Source organism: Silurus meridionalis, chromosome 2, assembly GCF_014805685.1.
Source record: "Silurus meridionalis isolate SWU-2019-XX chromosome 2, ASM1480568v1, whole genome shotgun sequence".
NCBI classification, from domain to species: Eukaryota; Metazoa; Chordata; class Actinopteri; order Siluriformes; family Siluridae; genus Silurus; species Silurus meridionalis.
In genome coordinates this window covers 13,944,662-13,967,113 of record NC_060885.1, presented here as the reverse complement: position 1 = coordinate 13,967,113, position 22,452 = coordinate 13,944,662, and the positions used below count along the sequence as shown (strand labels likewise).

Sequence of the window (22,452 nt, the reverse complement as noted above, 5' to 3'; positions counted from 1 at the left end):
TCTGATTATGTAGTGGAGTTCAGCCGTGGCAGAAGGGTTTCTTTGTCATAATTGTGTAAACGTATTGTTTCACCATGGATAAGGTGCACCGAAATCTGTTTTACGGTAGGCGCAAGCCATTAGGATGAGAAGGTTATTATTGAAGCGATTTATCAATTCAATGACTGCAGCATAATGTTAACATTATGGTAAGCAATCAGCACTTTTATTTAATATAATGGTTATGAATAGGCTTTAATCTGAGATCTAAAAATGTAGTAATTATATTGCTTTGACAAGAGCTGTGCCGATGTAAACAGCGCCGTTTAAATGATCGATGTAACAAATTCGGGATTAAAATCTTCTGTGATTGAAACATTTTCTTGTATTAACAAACAGGGACAGAAAGATACATGTGCTTCAAGACTTTGGGGATCTATACAAATTTAAACTAATAAAATGAACACATTTTAAAATGATCACATTCATACGTATTCATTTATGTATGTATGTATGTATGTATGTATGTATGTATGTATGTATGTGTAGTTGACTATAGTATGTTTTGCACCTATAGATGTTTTACCACTGATTTCTGTAGACTAATCGGCGCTGACCACAATTGTAACTACAGGCTTTTATCATGCTGTAGTTTTCATGAATGAAAAAATTATAATTACATATCAGCTTTGACACTAGCCTATTATAACAATAGTATACTTATAAAGTTGTAGCTGCACACCATCATACATAATACATCAAGTTTTTCCTTTCTTAAAGAGATCACATTGTAATGTATTAATTAAATGAAATTTAAAGTCCTGTTTTCTAAATAAATAAGATGGCATTGCTGGTTTAGCAATCCGATTTATGTTCAGAGTAAAGAATACATGCTAATCAGGGCCAGATCGTCAGAGCAACTCATACAGGCTCCTTATCACCAAGGGAGCTAAGCTGCTTATTGACTTTACTAAACTGGAGAGAAGTCTGAAAAGAATCTTGACTTTTTAGAGTATAAGTGCTTGGGACTTAATCTGTCCTGGACATGCACTGGAACCATATACAGCACTTGGAAGATGTTGCATTAAATGCAATGAATTAGATACAATGAATTAAACTATAAATTTGCTATGAAATAAACACAATAAAACATTCAAATGTGTTTTCAGTAACGAGTAAGTCATTTTATGTAAATCTTAACCTTTGCTTTATTTATAACTGTGCATAAAAAGGTGGTTGCAGTCTGCAGAGGAGGTGCATCTAAAATGTCAGGCCAGCAGTGCCCTCTTTTGGTACCGCATGCTTTTTGACCCTCAGTTATGTTCAGGTTGTTAAATAAGTTTTCCTTGACACTGTAATACATTCACTCAGTAGTTTATTTATATAAAGAATTTTCATAATTATATCAAACCTTACATTATATATCTACAGTTTTTAAAAGATATATTCTGTTCACCATACATACAAAACATATATTTGATTGCAGACTTATTTCTATAATGGTGTATGTTTGCAGATTCATATCTCAGGTTATTTTTATCTTTGGTGGTCCTTTGGAAGGCCAGCAGTTTGAAGAATGACTTCAAACAAAAGTTCTTCTATACGCCCTGTATAGCAGCTGATTGTTTTTCCACATATTTAAGCAATGTACAGGTCTTTGATCCAGTACTAACCAGCTGATTTTTTCATAACCTGAAATAGCACAGTTTAGGCAAACATTGTCAAAAATTTCAATACATACAGTAAAACTGAATCCACAATAACAATGTAATAAAATAATAATAAATACAAAGAGGGCATGGAAAGACACATTACTGTATGATTAGAATGGTTATGGTCCTGACAGTTTTACAAGGAACATTTCTACTCTATGAAAGGGTATATAATATTAGATTGCTCTGTTAAACAAATATCACAAAAGCATAATGGCATGATCAATGTTTCTAAAAATATAACAACTTCCAGTTATACTGCATGTAAAGTGGCAGTGACTTACATAAGTAGTCCTTTGTGTTTGTTACACATTTGTACCTATATTGGTGTTCACATAAACGAGTAAACACATACTTCCAGTCAAAGGTTTGTACACACTCATTTGAATACACATTTTTCAATGTCTTAAAGAAGTTTAGGACTGAGATGGAGGAGATTGGTAAATTAACAAATTAGGATAGAAAGCAAGTATATTATGCTTGAAAAACCTTGAAGTTGAAATCTGTTTCAAAATGAATATTTAAAAATTTGGAATAAAAATGTACTTGAAGTTTTTAGTAAATATTGTTCCCCCTAAACAAGTAATTCCTGTTTAGAATGTAAAAGAAGCAGGCAACAATTGTTCAGCCTGTTTGGAAGCAGTTAGAAACACCTCCAAACCTAGGAAACTGGTTGAGAAATGTGTACAGCTTAATCAGGAATGCTACAAATTTTACATATAAAATTGTCTGGATTTGTTAAACACGTTTCGTGATAACTACATAAATAAATAGTTAGATCATGAAGGAAAATGTGTTAATTAATATTCAAAATAAAGAGAATCTTTCTATACAAAATCCTTTGACTGGTTGTTTAAATTGCAAATAGGCACTCAAATACAATTATATTAACTACGGCTTCTTTTGACACAGCATATCAGTTTACACACACTTTCATTTTCATTAGTACTTTCTTCTGAAGTCTTCTTCTATTTGGCAAGAGCCAATTTCTGGTCAGCATTTAAAAAGGCTTGTTTCTCCATGAGCTTGCGGAAGAGACCATTTTGGTTGGTAAGAAGTTGGGCATGACGACCACACTCTACTATGTGTTGCTGGTCCAACACAGCTACAGCATCTGCATTCTGGATGGTGGAGAGTCGGTGAGCAATGACAAGCACTGTACGTTCCTGCATCAACCGCTCCAGAGCCTCTTGCACCAGGAACTCATTCTCTGCATCCAGAGCACTTTGGATTTCAGGAGCGTAAGAGGAGATAATGAAATTATAAAATGGAAATTTGAACATATAAAATGTATGAAAAGTATCAGTAAAGTCCTTTGAGATATACTAATGTTTACAGCATACATACACACTTGAGAGAATAAAGAGTGAATTCTTTGTTTTCTAGCATTAGAATTACATAATCTACATTAGAAGTGAAACATGCTACACTGCAACCAAACTTATTGTAACCAAGCTACAGCCTAGTGAGTGTTCTAATATCACAGACAGAACTGTGTGCAAATAGTCAATAAAATGAACAGTCAATAAAAACTCGTCTCAATGTAAACAGAAGCACTTGACAGGTCAGCCTAACCTAACCAAAAATGACCACAGCAGCCTGAATAAACTAACTTATATGTTATTCCTACATTGCTAGCGACAAAATGCTAAATATTTATACCATTGCCGTTAAACAAATTAACAACTTACCTTGTGGCTTCGTCGAGTAACAGTATTTTGGGGTTCTATCAGAAAAAGAAAATATTTTAGACATTAATAATGAGTTTAGCAATTTAAACTTTAAATATCTTATGGAATATGCTGGAGGAAAGAATAATTAATTACCTTAAGCAAGGCCCTTGCAATAGCAATTCTTTGTTTCTGTCCACCTGTTTATCCAATGAATTCATTAGTGACACTTAGTTTGAAATACTATCACATTCATCATAGAGAATTCATCAGAAAAACATATTTAAAATTACAACACAAGAGTTAAAATAAGATATTTTAGTACCTGACAGTAGTACTCCTTTCTCTCCAACAACAGTGTCAAAGCCTTTGGGGAATCCATTAATGAAGTCATGAGCATTAGCAATCTGTGCAGCTCGAACAATGTCCTCTGATGTGACCTGACTGGGATCTATTGCTCCATAGGCAATGTTCTCAGCAATTGAGCATGAGAAGAGGACTGGCTCCTACACAAAAAAAACACCATAGGGAATTCTGTGATCATTATAACAAAAAAAAACATAATTAGAAGTTATACCATGTCATAATTAAACCTGCTGCTTACCTGGCTTACAGTTCCAATATGACTCCGCAGCCAATAGGCATTCAAATTCCGGATGTCATGGCCATCAACAGTTACCATACCTAAGTCATGGTAAGAAATTGTACAGAATAAGTGTTAGTCCAAAGTCCTGATTCTGTGTTTGAGTGCAAAGTGGAGGCACCCACAGATCGTAGGGCTCACCTGAGTCTGGATCATACAGTCGAAGCAAAAGAGACACAAGTGTAGATTTTCCAGAGCCACTTGACCCCACAACTGCGATTACTGAACCAGCTGGCAAAGAGAGATTCAAGTTCCGGAAGATAGGGACATCCTTCCTTGTTGGGTAAGCAAATGACACATTATGGAACTCGAGAGCTCCCTTCAGTTGCTCTGGTCTCAGTACAAGTCCCTCTGGGAGAGGTGTAGGACAAATGGTCAGATTCAAAATTCACTGATCAACACATTGCTTGACAAGTATTAATGTGATGACCACTAAGATTTTAGTAAGAACCCAGTATATGGAGTTTGGTGCTATTTACCATTGAGAGGAAATTCTGGTTTCCGCTCCATCAGTTCCCACACACGTGTGCCAGCTCCAAACCCCTTCATTAGCTCTGAATAGAATGAGCTCAGGCCTTGCAATTAACAGTACATAAAGAATTCATGTTAGGAATGCTTCATAAACCGATTAAGTCTTGTCAGTTATTGTGTAAAGTATTAAGGCATATGACTGATATGTGGTGTTTGCTTATGCAGAGTAAATTGTCCTCACCAGCAATGCTAATGCCCACCCAAAAGGCATACATAAGAAAGGCGGAGAGCTCTCCAACTGTCATGTGCTCACCACCCATCAGTAGCCCACCTTTATACAGCACACTCAGGATAATCATGTTACCACTCAGGCCAGTCTACACACACACACATAAAAAGTAAACACTGGTTAAACACTGTGATTTATATAATATAACTGCCCAGGATGTACAAGTAAAAAATTTGTAAACATGTTTGAACAAGACATACCACTCCATAGAACCCAGAAGTAAGAACTGCTTCCTTCTTAGCCAGTTTGAAAACATCATCCACCTTTTCTGAGTAGGCCTGCACTTCTGTCAGCTCTTTACCAAATGCTCTAACTGTCCGTAAATTACTGATCCTCTCTTCTGCCAGCTATACCATGTACAGAAAAGTGCAGGGAGATAAAGTGATAAATAAACATTATATGTATATTAAATAAAAAAAGCAGGTGGATACATTATTGCTTATAAAACAAGAAACAGAAACACAAAGTTGTTTAATAACTTTTTTTATAATAATTTATATAATAATATAACAATGAATTTCAGCTAACCAGAGACACATTTGAATACAAGTGTACATAACCATGTGGCAGACATGGTTAAAATCTCTTTAGGAACTGATCCTTTCTAAAAAAGACCCCCAATCGGTCATGTGAAAGCAGTATTATTTCTATAGAAAATAAATGAAACATGCATAAAGAGCTTGTTCTGACCTGTGTAGCCTGTGCCAGCGCATCCTGTGTTTGTTTAGATATGGAGCGCACGTATCTTCCATAGATGACTGCCAAGCCCGCCATAGGAGGTACAATCATTAGAACAAAGGTGGCAAGACTGGGTGACACATAGAACTAAAGAAAAAGAAAGTAATGTTTGAATATTCAAGGAGCTGACAAATTATTCCCAATCCAATCTAGCAGAGTTTACCAGTACCTCCAGTACCTTAACATTCAGGTAAAATACTGCTACAGTACAATCATAAAATAGCAGAGTTTAAATTTAGAATGCATTTACACAGTGCTGAAATTGTTATGAAACTAATATTGCACATACATGTATGTGGCCATGTCAGAACAAACAGAGAGCAATTCTTCTTAAGCAAGAGTGAAAAGAAATATTCTCTCTGACAAAAAAAAAGCTTGGGGGTATTATATGATATTTGAGTTGATATGAGTTAATATTTATGGTATTACTTATTACCATAGACAAACATTGCTAAATAGTCAAGTCCACATTATTGAGTGCTATGTTTTCAGTCACAGTATCTTTTATTTTTAGTCTGTTGCTCACCATCATGCTAACTCCAGCTCCAGCCTGAGCAACTGCCCGTAGACCATCAGACATGTTGTCCGTGAGCACACTTCCAACTCGTCCAGTGTCTGATGAAAGGCGATTGATGAGCTCACCAGTGCGAGTCTTATCAAAGAATCCCACCTCCTGCCTCAAAATCGAGGAAAAAAGGGATGCACGTAAGTTTCTCACAATCTGCTCCCCTGCAAAAACCGACAAACAAGAGCATGTTCAGGTCAGCCAGTGAATCAATAATCTGTAAAACTTTACTTAATTCATACAACCTCCAGTATAAGATATATTGCTAATATACTGCAACAGCAATAAACAAGCAAAGCAGGACTACACATTTATTATTCCAGTGGCTTTGTATTGTGATTTATGTCTAGAGCTCACCTGAGACCTGAATAAGGTATACACGTGCAGCATTGGCAGCACCACCACACAGGAAAACCCCTGCCAGCATGATGCACAGGGAGGTCAGGGAGGCACTAAAGTCTGCAGATGAGTTTGTGTACACAGTGTCGATCACTTTACCCAGGAAAAATGGAGCAGACATGGTGACAGCACTGGAGACAATCAAGAAGCTCATAGCAGCTATAAGAAATTTTAGACAATAGCACAAAAGAACAATAGTCAGCACACAGGTGAATAAATTAATACATATATATTCAGCTGACAATTAATATATACAATAAATATTTACAATACAATATTGATAGACAATTTATGTTTTCAAAAGATATGCCATGACTGACACCAGATTCTGTTTAATCATTTTGTTTACAAATTTTATGAGACTTATTACTGATTGACAGTAAAAACTATAGAATATACAGTGCATATACAGTGGTGTGAAAAAGGGTTTGCCCCTTCATGATTTCTTATTTCTTGCATGTCTGCACACAAAAATCATCAAACTAATTAAAATATTAGTAAATTATACCACAAGTGAACACAACATGCAGTTTTTAAATGAGGGTTTTTATTATTGAGGGAAAACAAAATCCAAAACTACATGGCCATGTGTGAAAAAGTGTTTGCTAAAACTGTGGTTTATCACACCTGAGTTCAATTTCTCTAGCCACACCCAGGCCTGATTACTGCCACACCAGTTCGCATTCAAGAAATCTCTTAAATAGGACCTGCCTGACAAAGTGAAGTAGAAGTAGCAAGACATCATGCCGAGATCCAAAGAAATTCCGAAACAAATGAGAAAGAAAGTAATTGAGATCCATCAGTCTGGAGAAGGTTATAAAGCCATTTCTAAAGTTTTGGGACTCCAGTGAACCACAGTCAGAACCATTATTCACAAATGGCAAAAACATGGAACCGTGGAGAACCTTCCCAGGACTGGCTGGCCGACCAAAATTACCCCAAGCGACGACTCATCAAAGAGGTCACAAAAGACCCCACATCATCATCCAAAAAACTGCAGGCCTCAATTGTCTCAGTTAAGGTCAGTGTTCATGACTCCACCATGAGAAAGAGACGGGGAAAAAATGCTAATGGCAGAGTTTCAAGATGAAAACCGCTGCTGAGCAATAAGAACATAAAGGCTCGTCTCAGTTTTGCCAGAAAACATCTTGATGAGCCCCAAGACTTTTGAGAAAATACTCTGTGGACGGACGAGACAAAAGTTGAAATTTTTGGAAGGTGTGTGTACCATTACATCTGGCGTAAAAGTAACACCGCATTTCAGAAAAAGAACATCATACCAACAGTAAAATATGGTGGTGGTAGTGTGGCTTCAGGACCTGGAAGGCTTGCTGTGATAAATGAAACCGTGAATTCTGCTGTTTACCAAAAAATCCTGAATGAGAATGTCTGGCCATCTGTTTCTGACCTCAATCTGAAGCGAACTTGGGTTCTGCAGCAGGACAATATTATTGCAAACCCTTGATTGCAGTTATTGCTGCTAAGGGTGGCCCAACCAGTTATTATCATATATTTCACACAGGGCCATGAAGTTTTGTATTTTGTTTTCCATCAATAATAAAAACTTTCAATTAACTGAAGTGTTTACTTCTGTTATCTTTTACATATATTTAAATTAGCTTGATGATCTGAAACATTAAAGTGTGACAAACATGCAAAAATAAGAATTTAGGAAGGGACGAACTGAAAACTTTTTCACATCACTGTAAGGTCTCTGTAATGGCTTTTGTGGGTAATGCTGGAATAAATTACACATCAAATGACACCACAAACCAGCAACTGAACAATGGTGACTCAAGAGTTTTATGAAAATGTGCCATGTGTGTAAATGTAAAGGCAAAATTTAATTTTGTAGAAATATTTTGTTGGTGCAAAATAAATTGCCTCACATTATAGTACAAACTTGTATGCTATTGCAAAAGCTTTAATTAATCTCCTCTCTTTTCTCAGCTTCAAAATAGCTTATTTGTTTCCCATAGAATATTAATTGTTTAAACAATTTGCATCTTTTGATCTTTTTTGGCTATGATGTTTCAAAACATTTGGAGGGGACCTGCAACCCAGGGTTTGGATAGAGTCATGTACTTTTGATCATGTAGGGTGATTTTAATTCTTAAAATGAAAGTATTTTGCATTCCTCCCTACAGCTCAACCTTTTAATACAATTACTCTCATATATTTACCCAACTGGTTTTGAAATAGGGTTGGACACAAGTTTTGTTTATTGTACAGTAATTGTACTTTAATAGTTCATATTTAAAATCACTATAGGAACAGGCATTAAACGTAGCTCATGTGCATTCTTCCCTATAGCTTAAAAATGTAATTTCATTGCATGCAAACCAATTATTGGTGTATAATTGTTTTTAACCTACAAGTGACAAAAGGAAAAATAAAAAAAAATACATAGAATAGAGATAAACAAACAGCATTTGAGTGTTGTTTTGAACTTTTTGTCCGTATATTACTTTTATGGGTATGTCAGTGAAGGTAGATTTCGTGTTGGCCATTAGTTTTGGTACATTAAGATTTGTGATGCTTTATTCCTTACATTAAGCTCTTTAGAACATTCCACAAAGGATCACACTCAGTTTATTCCTCTTGGACAACTCTAAACTCTAAGTGGAGCAGATTGCCTCTGCTCAACGTCTTAAACAGTACCCTATATCGCAAAAAATATTTTAACAAAAATGTTTGAGGTCAGAGTTAAAAGATTTTATCTGCCGCACTTGTAATTGGGGTGTGTGCATTTTACCTGTAAGCCTCCGGCGCTCTGGATAAGCAAGCTCTAATAACTTCTTGAAGTCATCTGTGGATATCTTTTTCGGTTTGTCGTTTGTCTTGACTTTAGTTCCAGCATGCTCTGCTACTTGCCCCTTGGAGTTTGTGGACGTGCTGTAAAAAGTAAATGAAGGGGAGGCCCTGAAGTGTTTCCAAACACAATGCGGACCTAAAGTTTCTCCCAGTCGGACGTGAGAAAAAAGGGATCCTTCAAGTACAGTTTTACAGACAGATTTTCTATGAGATCTCATGGAGGTCAGACCAGATAGCTGGTTAAGTCTTACAGGACGTTTGCAGTTGAAGTTCCACTGCTGTAACAGTTTCCTGGTAGCGAATCTCGACATCTGCAACATTGTTACTGCAGACATTTAGAGGAAGTAAGCTGAACTGAAGATTTAGATTTGGTCCACTTCACTCAGTGGCGGTCATCATCAAAGCACATTCAAAAGAGTGCAGAAACATTATTGTAGTCCGGGTTTCCTACGCTAACAAGTTCACACTCATATCTTTTGGTAGTTATGACCCAATTCACAAGGCACCGCTTCGGCTCCTGGCATCTTCAGAGAAGAAAAGCCTATCATGAGCCAGGCGACTCACAGTTTCTAACGGCTACTAAACATTATCTGTGTTTGGCAGCTACACACTGCCTTTTCCCTCGTTATCTCCTTTCACACCCAGACAGGTTATCGGCACTCCCAAATGTCACCAAAACCTGTCCCACACTGATGTGTCCTACGTGTCCTTCCCGGTAGCGTCCTTGTTCCGTCATGTGTTTACTGGCAAAAAAAACGACACCGACACCAATAAATAAACAAATGCATATAATTAAAAGAATAGACATATAATCAAGAAAAAAAGTTGCCGCTGATAAAAGCTGTTAATTACATAAACCCGGTGGAGATGGGTTTCCCTACACAGGTTATAACCGCTCCACACAGCGCTCCTCTACAGTAAGTGCACACAGGAGGAATATGTATCTCATATACAGTTCAGTACACGAGCGTGATTCCGCCAGCGACCTTTCTAACTTCCGGGGGTTTTCCTGCCGGAAGCTGCCTTTGCGTGGTGACCTTATTTCCGCTGAAAACACAATGACAAAAGCATGTGTCCAAACGTTTGGCTATCTTATGTTATATGTATGTTTTTATAGTATCAGGACAGATAGAAAAAAAATCCTACGCTGAGAAAATAACGTGAAGAAATCAGAAAAAAAAACCTGGTTAACATGAGTATAAAACGGTATATGAGAGAAAAGCTGAATTATTGACATTTTCTAGGATTTGGAGCGTGCTTCATAATAACATTTTAATTCCCATGATATTAATTATTGTTAGTAATTTGTAAATATGGACGAAACAAATACACAGGTGTTCTGGAATAACGTTTAAGTTTGAACGAATTCCAGCAACAAAATAAATAGCAAGAACTATGAGCAAAATAAATAATAGTTAGAGTTGAAGTTGTTTATTTCCTGGAACAAACCACACATGGACTACCAACCTATGATGACCATATTCACAAAAGATTTTCTTTAAATAGGGGCAACAAGATGTAAAAGAATATAATGGCTAGGTTAAATTATGAAAAAAAAGAGGGTACGATTTTTATTTAAATAACAATAAAAAACCCAAACAAAAAAAGAGACCATGACACACTGCTTCCAGTAGTGCAGTGAATTGTCAGAGAACTGTATAAAAACATCAAAAATGTTTTTTCTGCTTAAATTATTGTTTAAAAAAAGAAGAAATAATATTTCAAGGTCAGTTTTGTCACCAGTTATGTTGAACACACATCTGCGAGGGTAGTATATAAAACCTTTACTATATAATATATAAATGCAAGCTAAAGAAGATCCCTTTATAAAGCAGACTTCACTGCAGTCTTTTTTATCACCAGATCAGATAGTAAATTCGCTGTATTTTGATTCTGGCAAGAAAATTAAATTCGTAGTCCAGCACAGCAACAGAGATAAAGCATGCGGTGATCAGATAGAAAAGATATTGCTTGGGCAAAAAATATGACGGAAATGCTATTGGTATAATTTTAAGTACTTCCGGTTTTGGTGAAAAAAAATCTTCTCAGACATGTTTAAGGATGACCGATTCGCCGATTTGCGCGCTGATGCCATACATTAATAATATAATATATGGGAAAGTGTGTCTTCTCTAAATATGTTTTTTCGACCTCTATGAGTGCACAGCATAAACAAGGGCACTTTTTCTTATACAATACAAAAAAAGGTTCCGAGTGAAAAACAAACCATTTATTAAATGGTAGAGTATCATTTATTTCAAACGTTAAATGGGTAAATGAATTAAAGGCAGACCAGGGTTGAGATCTTTCATTACTCGAAAGACTACAGTAGAAACCACAGAAATTACAGTTACATTTGAATGCACTAGTTGAACTATTAGGTTGAACCATTAGGTGCAACTAGTAATTGTCAGTCGATTACTACTGTCTAGTGGAAGTGCAGGGTTTGGTGTTGCAACTTAAACTGGAACACGTGTGTGATGTGACTGTAAGTATTCAGGATATTAACGGAGAATAATTTAAAAAGCTTTCATTTTATTATTATTTTTTTTGTATGAAGGGTGTCCTATATTTTCTGTATAAACGCGGAAAAAATAGTATTTAATAAAAGACCAAAGTATTCGATTATTAAAGTAACAAGCGTGGGGGAAAACCTGCGTCTCGAATAAACCAACATTAAAAAGGCCACAGTTGTAGCTTTTTTTCTTTCTTTTTTCCCCCCTTTTCTTTTCTTTTTATTACACTTTTAGTTCATGTCAGTCTTTTAACAGTTAAATTTTTTTGTCTACATTTATTCATACTTGTGAAAGGCCAAGGAGTCTTCTTTTAGGTCAATTTTATTCCAGTTTAATGACGAGAAGTATAGAAATATAATAGAAATAGATAGAAATATACTGATCCGCAGTAAAATAGATTTAATTCTTCAATCTGCAATTTTCTAGCAAGAGCACCTGCAGTACTACAAAAAATAAGTTCTCCCTTAAAAACAAGTATCAGATAGAAGAAATACATCTACTTTGTCTTGCTCCAACAATTTTGTCAAATCTTGTCCAAGAACTTGATGCAAATAAAAACTCTTTCTTTTATGGTGTTCAATCCAGCTCTCTTCCACTACTTTTCAAATTGGCTTTAGATGCATTTTGTAAAGGAGGAGACAACAAGCTGGTTTGCTTTCATTTTATGACAAAGTTACAGAGGATGTGAACATCAGAGACATTTAATTAGGCAAACTGGCACTTTAATCTCCTTGCTGTCGAGAACTTGAACCCATGTTTGACTGGAGATATCTATAATGTTGCTGCAGATAAGCAAATGTGTATTTTTTGCAGAATTATTTGTTACTAATTGAAACTCACACAACCAAAATCAGACAAACGAGTTTTAACATTCTTTAAAATAAAAAAAAATAGAAAAGACAATAAAACTACAAAATTAACAACACTAATACATTAATAAATGTTCTTATAAATTTTTATTTGTTTTTCCCCTCTTTGTTTATTATTATGTTAGATTCAATTTAAAAATGACTGCCATTTACTCTGGCATCCAACAAAAGCTGTCAAGCCACCTCACACCATGGCCAGAAAAGCTGAAGTTGGCTCGATTTGCATGGGTATCCAGTCAGTGCTTTCTTCCAAATAAGGAACAGGTAAATATATTCATTTTCTTTGTCAAGCTTTGAGATATGGATTTAATTAATGTCACATTTAGCAATGTCTATTTTGGGCACACATTTATTTTACTTATTTTTATTATCTGCATTATTAATTTTAATAACAACACAGTATTATGTAGAATGGTTTTTAAATGTGGACTATTTGTTGTAAAGGTCACATTAATTAAGTACGTTAATTAGCAATTTAGTATTCACAAATTATATACAATTCTCAGAGCACAGATCTTTCAATGTAATTTTATGCTTTATTCAGTTTCTGTTATTTTTGTTTCATGGTTTTCTCCTTTTAGCTTTTATTTGACTGGGTGGCTCGTGCCCTTTCTGGTTATTATGGCAAGAAAGTAGAGGTTCCACAGGAAGTTGTGGAGGGCTTATGGACCTTCCTGAAAGAAATTCTTCATAGTAAAAATCTTTGTAATACCCTGAAAACTGGAAAGACCATTAACATACCCCCAGCAGTTCCACAGGTATTTAATGCACAATACAGACCAAATTCAGGTTAAATTTTTATTTATTTATAAAAACTGCTCACTTACATATTTTTTAAAATGATTAATAGTTTTATTAAATGTATTAGTGCCAGTTTGTCTTAGGTCTGTGAATTCTTGGGTTGTAAAATATTATTATTCAAAAATAAGCTTTTTTTTCTTTTATGAAATATAAAAAAAAATAGATTCCTCAGGTGTATACTGAAAATGAAACATTAAATATAACTGCATACATGTATAAACAATTATTGCATTTTTTTGTATTATTTGTTTTCTTTTTATTTATTTATAGATAATCAATGAAAGGATTCTGGAAAGCACCTCAGGAACTCTGTCTGTCAAACTATCCACTATTTTGAGTTGCTGTGAAGGGATCTTGACGTTTCCTGTCCTCGCTGTGGCATACACTGCCAAATATGAACTGCTGGTGGAGCTTGTTGTTAGGACCAGTCGCTTGGCCTTTTTTAAACTCCAGCAAGAGGAATCTACAGATCCTCTTATAGTAAAGGTGTTTGAGGTTCTACTTCTTGTACTCAGCACCTATTTGACTGTGCAAAGGCAGCAAGGAAACCCGAAGAGAGTTTTTGTACAGGTGACAGAGCACCTGCTTCAGCCCCTCTGCATGCTAAGACACTTAATAACATCTAGAACGTGGACAGAGAAGGATGATACCAGGGTCCGGCAACACTTGAGCAAGGAGATCCGCAGTAAAATAGATTTGATTCTTCAATCTGCTCTTTTCTACCACGAACACCTGCAGTACTACAAAGAAGAAGTTCTCCCACCAGAACAAGGATCAGGTAGAAGAAAGGGATTTACAGGCAAAGCTTTACTTTGCCCTGCTGCAACAATTCTGTCAAATCTTGTCAATGGACATGATGCAAATGAAGACACTTTCTTTTATGGTGTTCAAGCCAGTTCTCTGCCACTGCTCTTCAAATTTGCTTTAGATGCATTTTGCAAAGGAGGAGACAACAAGCTGGTTTGCTTTCACCTAATGACAAAGTTTCTTATTGCCTTGGGCTTTACAGAGGACCTGAACATCAAAGAGACATATAATGAGGCAAACTGGAGCATTACTCTCCTTGCTGTAGAGAACATCTTGAACTCGTGTTTGGCTGGAGATATCTATAATGTAGCTGCAGATAAAATACATCATGGAGAGGTGCAGTTACATTTCTTCAGAAAAGTATGTCAGCTTTTATTCAATAATGCTCAGACAGGCATTCCAGCCTGGTATCGCTGCCTGAAAATACTGCTGGCATTAAACCACCAAATTCTTGAGCCAGATCTTGATGAGTTTGTCTCCTCGGTCTGGGTGGATGCAGACAACATGGAAATACGGGTGAAGAAAGCTCGAGAGGCGCTTGTCTGTGCAGTTCTTCAAACCTATGCAAAGCTACGCCAGATGCCAAAACTCATTGAAGAACTTCTGGTCATAATCTGTCGACCAGCAGCTGATGAACTGAGGCAGAATTTGTTGCCTGAGGCTTTGCAGAATTGCCTGAGTCAGTGTCTCTTAGACAACCCTCCTAGCCAGAATCTTGAAATCTGCAGACGTATTCTGGAGAAGATGCAAAAAGAGTTTCCTTATGTCCAAGAGGGAAGAAGGGAGTCTGCACTAAAGATGTTTTCTCTGTGTGTTCTCATGCATGCAGTGGTCTTTAGTCTTAAGGCACTAGATGAGGGCACTCCTTTGCCTGTAGTCAGACAAACCCAAACTCTAATGGAAGAGATGCTTAGATTTGTTAGGGCTTTTCTGCAGCGTCTCGAGGGAGTTTTGATTGCAGACAGCCTTTGGGTAGAGAAGATTCAAGAAGCAAGTTTTCTCCTCATTTACACTTGGGAGGAGGCAGACACCCTCTATCAAATTCATTGCAGTAAATACACCTCTCCAGCTGGTCCAACTGGTGATGTCAGTCCTACCTATGATACAGTACAGAAAGTTGTGGCACTTACAGAATCTGTAGGTGAAGTTACTAGTCCATTGAGCAGGTTTCTTCAAAAGCATCTTGCTCTCCACAGAATGAAGAGACACTTGCTCAATACACATTCAGGTAATCTGCACATGGACACACAAGATGTGCTTTTTGACATGGCTCAGATTGTTGTAAATAGTCAAGAACTTTCAGTAAACCTGTATACCAACCAAACATGGGACCGTCAGTTTTGCAGTGTTAATAGTGACACCTATCCAGTGGCCTTGTGGTTTTTGGTAACCACCAACCTGCCATTAATTTCCCCATACCTCCCACAGGAGGTAACAGCTCACATTGCAGACACTATCCTGAAGTCCCTGCTCCAGGGTCACTCAACAAGAAATATGGAGCAGAATGAGTTGTCATTCCTACAGATTTCAACACAATTGCTTGAAAGCACTGTTCTTTGTGAGTTGCCCAACTTGTACTCGGCAGTGGTGACTTCTATAACAAACACGCTTTTTGGACTGCCAAGTGCTTCTTATGTACAATCCTTTTGTCCTTCATTTTTAAAGTCCTGCACAGAAATTGGTGTTGCACCTGAAGGCAAAGAAGGATGCGTAGCTGAGATCTCATCCTCTTTTAACAGACTCAAAGCCATAGCACAAGAAATTATGGACTGTGCTAAATCTGGTGCTTCTATCCCCATATCTGAAACACAAGTAGACACCCTTTTGCAGTTTGTGAGGATAACAAAGGTCCTAAATCCATATGCAATATCTTCTGAAGATTATTTAGGACTTTTTATGGGTTTGTTTTTCATGACGCTTTGTGTGCAACATAATGAAAATAGGGCACTGTCAGTGCCAGTCAACCTTTTGAAAGAGCTATATGGCCTCATGGATTCACTTTTGGTGGGGAAAAATTGTCATACAATCCTCAAGGCTGTACATGGAAGTACACTATTGGAGGCGACAATGACCTTGCTTTTCTCTCGCTTTGATAAGAATCTCTTTCGAAGTGTTGAAAGCTCAGCTTGGTTTTCTTTTCTCCAGTCAGTCCAAGCTTTCATTCACAGTATAACTAGTGTTATATTGGAGCGGAAAAGCAGTGTGCGGCTCAATCTGGACAAGTTTACCACTTTTATGATTGATGGAACTAATTCTGTTGGAGCGTCATCTGTGATCTCTGGGGTTTGTGATGAAGCGCTGTATTTATTTCAGCTTCACTTAGCAACATTGAGCACACTTTGTAATGAAATGATGTCTATGCTTGGGAAAAGTCCTCAGCTAGATGAGGTTCTGACTCAGTTGTTGGGGAAGATCATCTCTGTAATGGGGCCTGCCACTCAGACTTTGATGTTGGGAAAGGCAGAGAGTGGACTTCAACTGTCATTCTCTATTGATGTGGTGACGGTGATGATCAAGAGTGAGCTGGCAAAGGTTTCTCATCAGAAACAGGATATTCGTGATTGTGAACGACAACACAAGTTATCCAACATGACACTGTACAATAGCTTTTGTCAGCAGATTGTGGAAAAATTATACTCTGCACCACAACCCATGGAGTTTCTCATTTCATCTGTCCATTATCTGTCAGCATTTTACATGGCTGAAGAAAAAACTTGTGAATCTGATCTTGACTGTCTCCATGTTAAGATTCTACAGTGTGTTCATAAGGTATTATCAGGTAAGCATTCAGTATAAAATGTCTTGTTACATAAAGTCAAGCCTTTATCTTGACTTTCTTGAACACGTCACTTATTTTTTATCCTTTAAATCATGTCCAATAGGTACATGGCTTTCTATATCAGAAGTAAAAGAATTGGAGGTCCCACTTAGTAATCTGCTTAATAAACTGATGGTCAACTCTTCAGAAGTGCAACTCCAGTCACTTTTTCTCATGATCCGGGGTGGACTTGTTGCAACCCAGATTGAAGGAGGCTACCACAAAGTGAGTTGATATTGAAAACTTGATATTTCAAAATAAGACCCAACAGTGCGATACAATACAGTGACCATTTACTATATACTATATTTAAAATCTGTACTTTGACAGGATGCGTTTGCAGCTGTGACTCTAATAAGGCTGCTGGCCAGCTGTTCTCTCTCAGAGACTTCCTCAGAGATGTTCTGGCGTACTGTTCCTCATATCATGTCTTCTCTTGTTGTAAGTATTTTTAGAGACATACAATTTTTTATTTTGATTAAATAATCACTCAATAATATTGCAAAACACCGGTCTTACTGACCTGAAACAATTTTACTGAGGTCCTGCACGAGCTTAAATTAATGTGACAAAATCTGAATGAAAAATCTGTATGAAAACCGAAAACACTAAAAGAATATTTATTTTATTGTGTAAAGTAGTTTTATTTAGACAACTTTGTCAATTGAATTATTCATTTTTGTTAAGTATAGTCTTATGGTCAAAAAGACAAGTATAATTTATTGTATATAAAGGACACATTTTTCAGAAGATTCAAATATGACTAAACAGAATAATGCTGCACTTATTAGCAAAAGTATAACTTTTAGAATTAGGTGATGCTTAAACTGTGAATTAGCATCCAGTTTGCTTAGCATGAATAAATCTGAGTGTACTGTGTCTGAAGACAGGGTTGGGCATAGGTGTCCCTAGTCTAAAATATTTTGCAGGGGCATTTGTTTGGTTAAAGTACATAATTTTACCTTAAAATAGCACCATTTAATTCATCTTTAGTTCATATATGTAATAAACTAAAACATCAGTGTTTTTTCCCCCCAAACTTTCCTGAGTCTTACATTTGATAATTAACAGCTGTGTTTTGATTGTTTTTTAATAGTTCACATACTGTAAAAATAAGGATGTTAAGATTGTATTAACCATCTTTTTTTTTTTTTTTACATTTTTGTTTCAGTTTGTGGTGAGAGCCTCTGGTCAAGTGCCTTCTCTAACTGGTGTACTAACTGTACCAGTGGTAGAGACTCTAATTATGTTGCTCCGCCAAGGAGAACCTCACATCTCTGACCCACACCATGTCATCTTGGTGCTTGGAGCACTTGAGTTTGTGCCTTTGGAAAACCAGTGCATGGAGGATTACTATTCAGCTTTCCATGTAATCCATGAAGCCTTGTATGCAATCATCCTATGCTATCCTAAGGTAAATTCAGCTGCTATGGTACCAGTTGTTTTTACAGGAATACGTCCCTTTCATTTAACATGATTTTATTAGAGCCCTTTTCTTTGGTTTTGGTCAACTAAAAAAAAAATCTACCTAGTTTTTAAATTATGTCTCTTCTTATGTATAGGTGATGCTGAAAGCTTCTCCAGTGTTTCTTAACTGTTTTTATCGTCTTGTGGCATCCATCATGCGTGAGGGCAGGCAAAAAGGGGAGAATGAGAAAGGTGGGGCATGTCTAGCCTTTATTTAAAGCACTTTACTAACTCCTAAACCTCAGCATGCTGTCAGTGTAGTATTTTCACTAAAATGTAAGAGATAAATTTTCTTTGTTTAATTGTATTTTGTATTACAATGTAGTACCTCCTTATAACTGGCTAACAAAGACAAAGCACATTTTAAAATAAAGCAGTATTCATTTGCATTCAGAAGTAAATGCACTACAGCTTCAAATAGGTGTAAAATAAATCTTTAGACTGAATTCTAAAGGATAGATATAACCACTATACAACAGCAAAAGAGCATCTGCTCTACAATGCAGTGTATTAGGTGTGATAATGCTTTAAAATAAATGCTTTATGTATACCTGGTTAAATATTTTTTTATTTAGATTTCCAGATATTTTTAGCTTAAACCTCTGTGCATTATCTATTTCAGCTATAAAATTTTACATTTTCTGAGAAATGTCTTCCTTTTATTTAGGATTATGTAACGTTTCTGTTTTCCTTAATTGCAGGAAAGGATTTCGAGAAGCTTTTAAAGTGTGCCATGCTAGTGGAGCGGATGTATAGCCATATTGGCACCACAGCAGAGGGTTTCACTGTCTTGAACTCTTTCATTGTGGCACAGTATGTCACTGAACTTCAAAAGGTAAAATCTTTGGCTCATAGACATTAAACAGTTGTTTTATTTCAGCAATTAGTTCAGAAATTAAATTTTATTATTAATTATTATTATATTGTTAATATTATAAATTAATTACTACTGTGTAGGAGCAGTCTATGTTGGTAGCGTGTACAGTTTAACGGACAATTTAAATACCTATTAGAGAGTAAAAGTCCTTGAAATTTCCCAATGTTTGGCTAAATTTTGGTTTTCTTTTATATGCATGATTTTAGTCAACCAGTTGTCACATCTTTGGTATCAAGATGAAAAAAAAAATAGAAAAACAAAAGTTTTAGATGCGTTTTTAAAATATAGTTTTAGAAGATTCTCAATGCTGTATAAAACATGCCGAACACATTTTCTCAGTTGTGGTTTTGATGATGGTTGTGGAGAACCCTGTTTTAAAATATTGTATCAAAATATCCTTTGCTTTATACCTTTGGCTGACTTGACATAACACTGACAACAAAATAAAGAATATAGCATCTACTAATGAGAAATTAAATGGATCACATACATAATTAGAAGTTTGCTTAATGCTTCCCTGTGTGCAACAGTACTTAAGTTCATGCTTTTTTGCTTGAATTGTGAAGGTGACACTTCGACCAGAAATCAAGGTGCACCTGACAGAAGGCATCTACTGCATTCTGGACCAGTGTGTGGAGCAGGATATAAAGTTCTTGAACAGGACATTGCAAATGGGTGTTAAGGAAGTGTTTAGTGAGCTCTACAAAAATTACACACACTATCATAAATCTCAACGGCAAGGGGAAGAGAAGTATACTGTCTAAACCTATTGCTTTCAAAATAATTTTGTACAATTTATTGTTATATGCTTTCTATTGCTGTTGCTTGAAATAGATAACAAATAAAACAAATAAATAAACTTCTGTGAAGCATGAGTTGAATGGACTTATTTCTTTCCTGGTTTTTATCTCATTAAAGTGCTCTAAATGTGTCAATACTATAAAAAATACAAATAATTTTTTATATAACTAAATAACTAAAGGAATAAGGATAGAGTCTAGGTTACCATGACTACATGGTGGGTTTGGTGGTTTTTTTTAACAAGAATATGCATCACACTTAGCTGTTACATGTTATTGGTGCAAGACTTTTTTTTCAAAACATAAAACATATTCAGAAATAATTTAGGATGACTGCATTTAGTGGAAGAATAAGTTGAATGTCATTAATCAGCCATATCATGCTCCAAATTAATGAGCACTTCATTATTTAAACAAGTAACAATATGTTGCCAATATATCATATTTTCAGTTATTTAATTTTCATATATATTATTATAAAATTAATTTTATAAAGAAGTTTTATAAAAATTACATTAAAAAATATTTTAAACTTGATAGAAAACAACTAGAAAATGCAAAACTTTTATGATTTAAAAATTCCAATATTTTAGCAATTGGTTTATAAAGTGTATACATGCACCAACCACTTTGTCACCGATCAGACTTGCCTAATACTTTGTTGGTTCTTCTTTTGCTGCCACAACAGTCCTGATTGGTTGAGCATTAACAGCATTAACTTCAACCATTTAAGCTACAGTAGCTCGGCTTGTATCGTTTCCCACATGCATGATTGAGCCTTAGCCACCCATGACCCTGTTGTTCACCACTGTACCAGCAGTTGATTGCACAAGTCATTGAATGCAAAATGCAAAATGGTTACACCAGTAGTCATAATCTGTCATCTAAAAATTCTATTTTTTTTTTTAATCTATTTTTTTTTTTGTGTAAATGTAACCTGAATTTAATTTTTCAGATGAATCTTGAATTTCACTAATGAAGGGGAGTGTGGAATCGACATGTTTTCTAAAACAGGTCATATGTGAATCTTTTGAACTTTCAATTAAGGAAAGAGTAAAACATAGAATTACAATTTCTGAAAATGGATGAACAACCAGAACATGACACTATTATAGTACAGTAAAAGTGTAACTCCTGTCCCGATGTAACTCCTGTCTCTTGCAATCAATATAAATCAAATATGCAATCAAATGAATACATTTGTGCTGTTGAAATACATAGGTGCCATATAGAAGAAATGCAGCCTTGTGCTCAATGTAATCCAAACTGTAGTTCATATCAAGAAATACTGTAACCATGCGCCATCATACCGAAAACGTGACTAAGCATTTTGACAATCTTGTTTGTGAACAACATGTAACATGTAACATTTGAGAGATGGACTAAGGATTTTGATAAAAGTACAGGCTTTTGCAAAATAATTCCAAAGCATTGTGCTGTTTGTTCTAATTGCTAAATTAAATAAAACTGTAAGAAATTAAAGGAAAAGGGAAAAAAATCACAGGCTACAAGAAAAGAATCACAGGTCCTTTATTAGTTTTCATGAGTTTTATACTGATGGTACCCTTGTTCTGTCAAACCAGAATCATTGAGCTTGTATGGGGACTTAAAGACTAACACTGTAAACTTGTTTGATGTTATCAACACTGGCTAAAAGATTCTGCTAAATGTCATAAATGCAAATGTGAAAATAGGAATGATTTGATGGGTTTAACACTAAAGACTATTATGCTTGACTGAATTTAAATCAAACAATAAAACAAAGTTGATGAGATGTTCTTAATAAATTAATGTTCTTCCAAGCCTAAAAAGTGCAATATAGTCCTTTAAGACTCTAGTTTTAGACTCTAGACTTTCTCTTTATTTAAATCCAACATTTCATTGTATTTTTTATACATGATTACTTACAATTGTATTTTAAAATTCTGCCATAGTGAGTGTAAAAGATTTGCAAAACAAATGGGATTACTGAAAACCTAAATGTTAATTAATAGATAATAGCACTGATTTTGGGTACATGTCTCAAGATAATTTTATGGATTTAAAATTCAATGCTTATAGTTCCACCAAAGGCTACATTTATTGATGTCAGTGTAATCATGAACAATTATATTAAAAGCATATCCAAGATATGCCAGCTAAATATGTAATTATTCATGTTTTCATAACCACTAATATTGACATGTTGGCTGACTTCCCTGCTCATACTAAGTAAGC

The 22,452-nt window shown here is 35.6% G+C and overlaps 2 protein-coding genes across 3 annotated transcripts; one reads left to right on the top strand and one right to left on the bottom strand.

The window, feature by feature from the left end:
* Nucleotides 1–1,337: 1,337 nt before the first annotated feature.
* On the bottom strand, nt 1,338–10,288 carry abcb10 (ATP-binding cassette, sub-family B (MDR/TAP), member 10). 2 transcript variants are annotated; one of them, XM_046835349.1, is made up of 14 exons: nt 10,133–10,288; nt 9,222–10,023; nt 6,425–6,625; nt 6,029–6,231; nt 5,455–5,589; nt 4,965–5,111; nt 4,717–4,852; nt 4,484–4,579; nt 4,146–4,355; nt 3,966–4,045; nt 3,687–3,867; nt 3,518–3,561; nt 3,383–3,417; nt 1,338–2,915 (listed from the first exon to the last, which is right to left on the bottom strand). In XM_046835349.1, exons 2-14 carry the CDS (start codon nt 9,613–9,615, stop codon nt 2,660–2,662), a joined length of 2,118 nt encoding a protein of 705 aa, XP_046691305.1. In that variant the 5' UTR covers nt 9,616–10,023; nt 10,133–10,288; the 3' UTR covers nt 1,338–2,659. The 2 variants fall into 2 exon arrangements, with proteins under 2 accessions (XP_046691305.1, XP_046691296.1); XM_046835340.1 differs by having other exon boundaries at nt 9,222–10,280.
* Nucleotides 10,289–11,459: 1,171 nt separating this feature from the next.
* urb2 (URB2 ribosome biogenesis homolog) lies at nt 11,460–20,310 on the top strand. The gene is made up of 10 exons (XM_046835873.1): nt 11,460–11,768; nt 12,791–12,929; nt 13,247–13,423; nt 13,737–17,052; nt 17,156–17,316; nt 17,422–17,532; nt 18,263–18,505; nt 18,654–18,750; nt 19,260–19,393; nt 20,002–20,310. The coding sequence occupies exons 2-10, from the start codon at nt 12,804–12,806 to the stop codon at nt 20,197–20,199; spliced, it is 4,563 nt and encodes a 1,520-aa protein (XP_046691829.1). The 5' UTR covers nt 11,460–11,768; nt 12,791–12,803; the 3' UTR covers nt 20,200–20,310.
* Nucleotides 20,311–22,452: the final 2,142 nt, after the last annotated feature.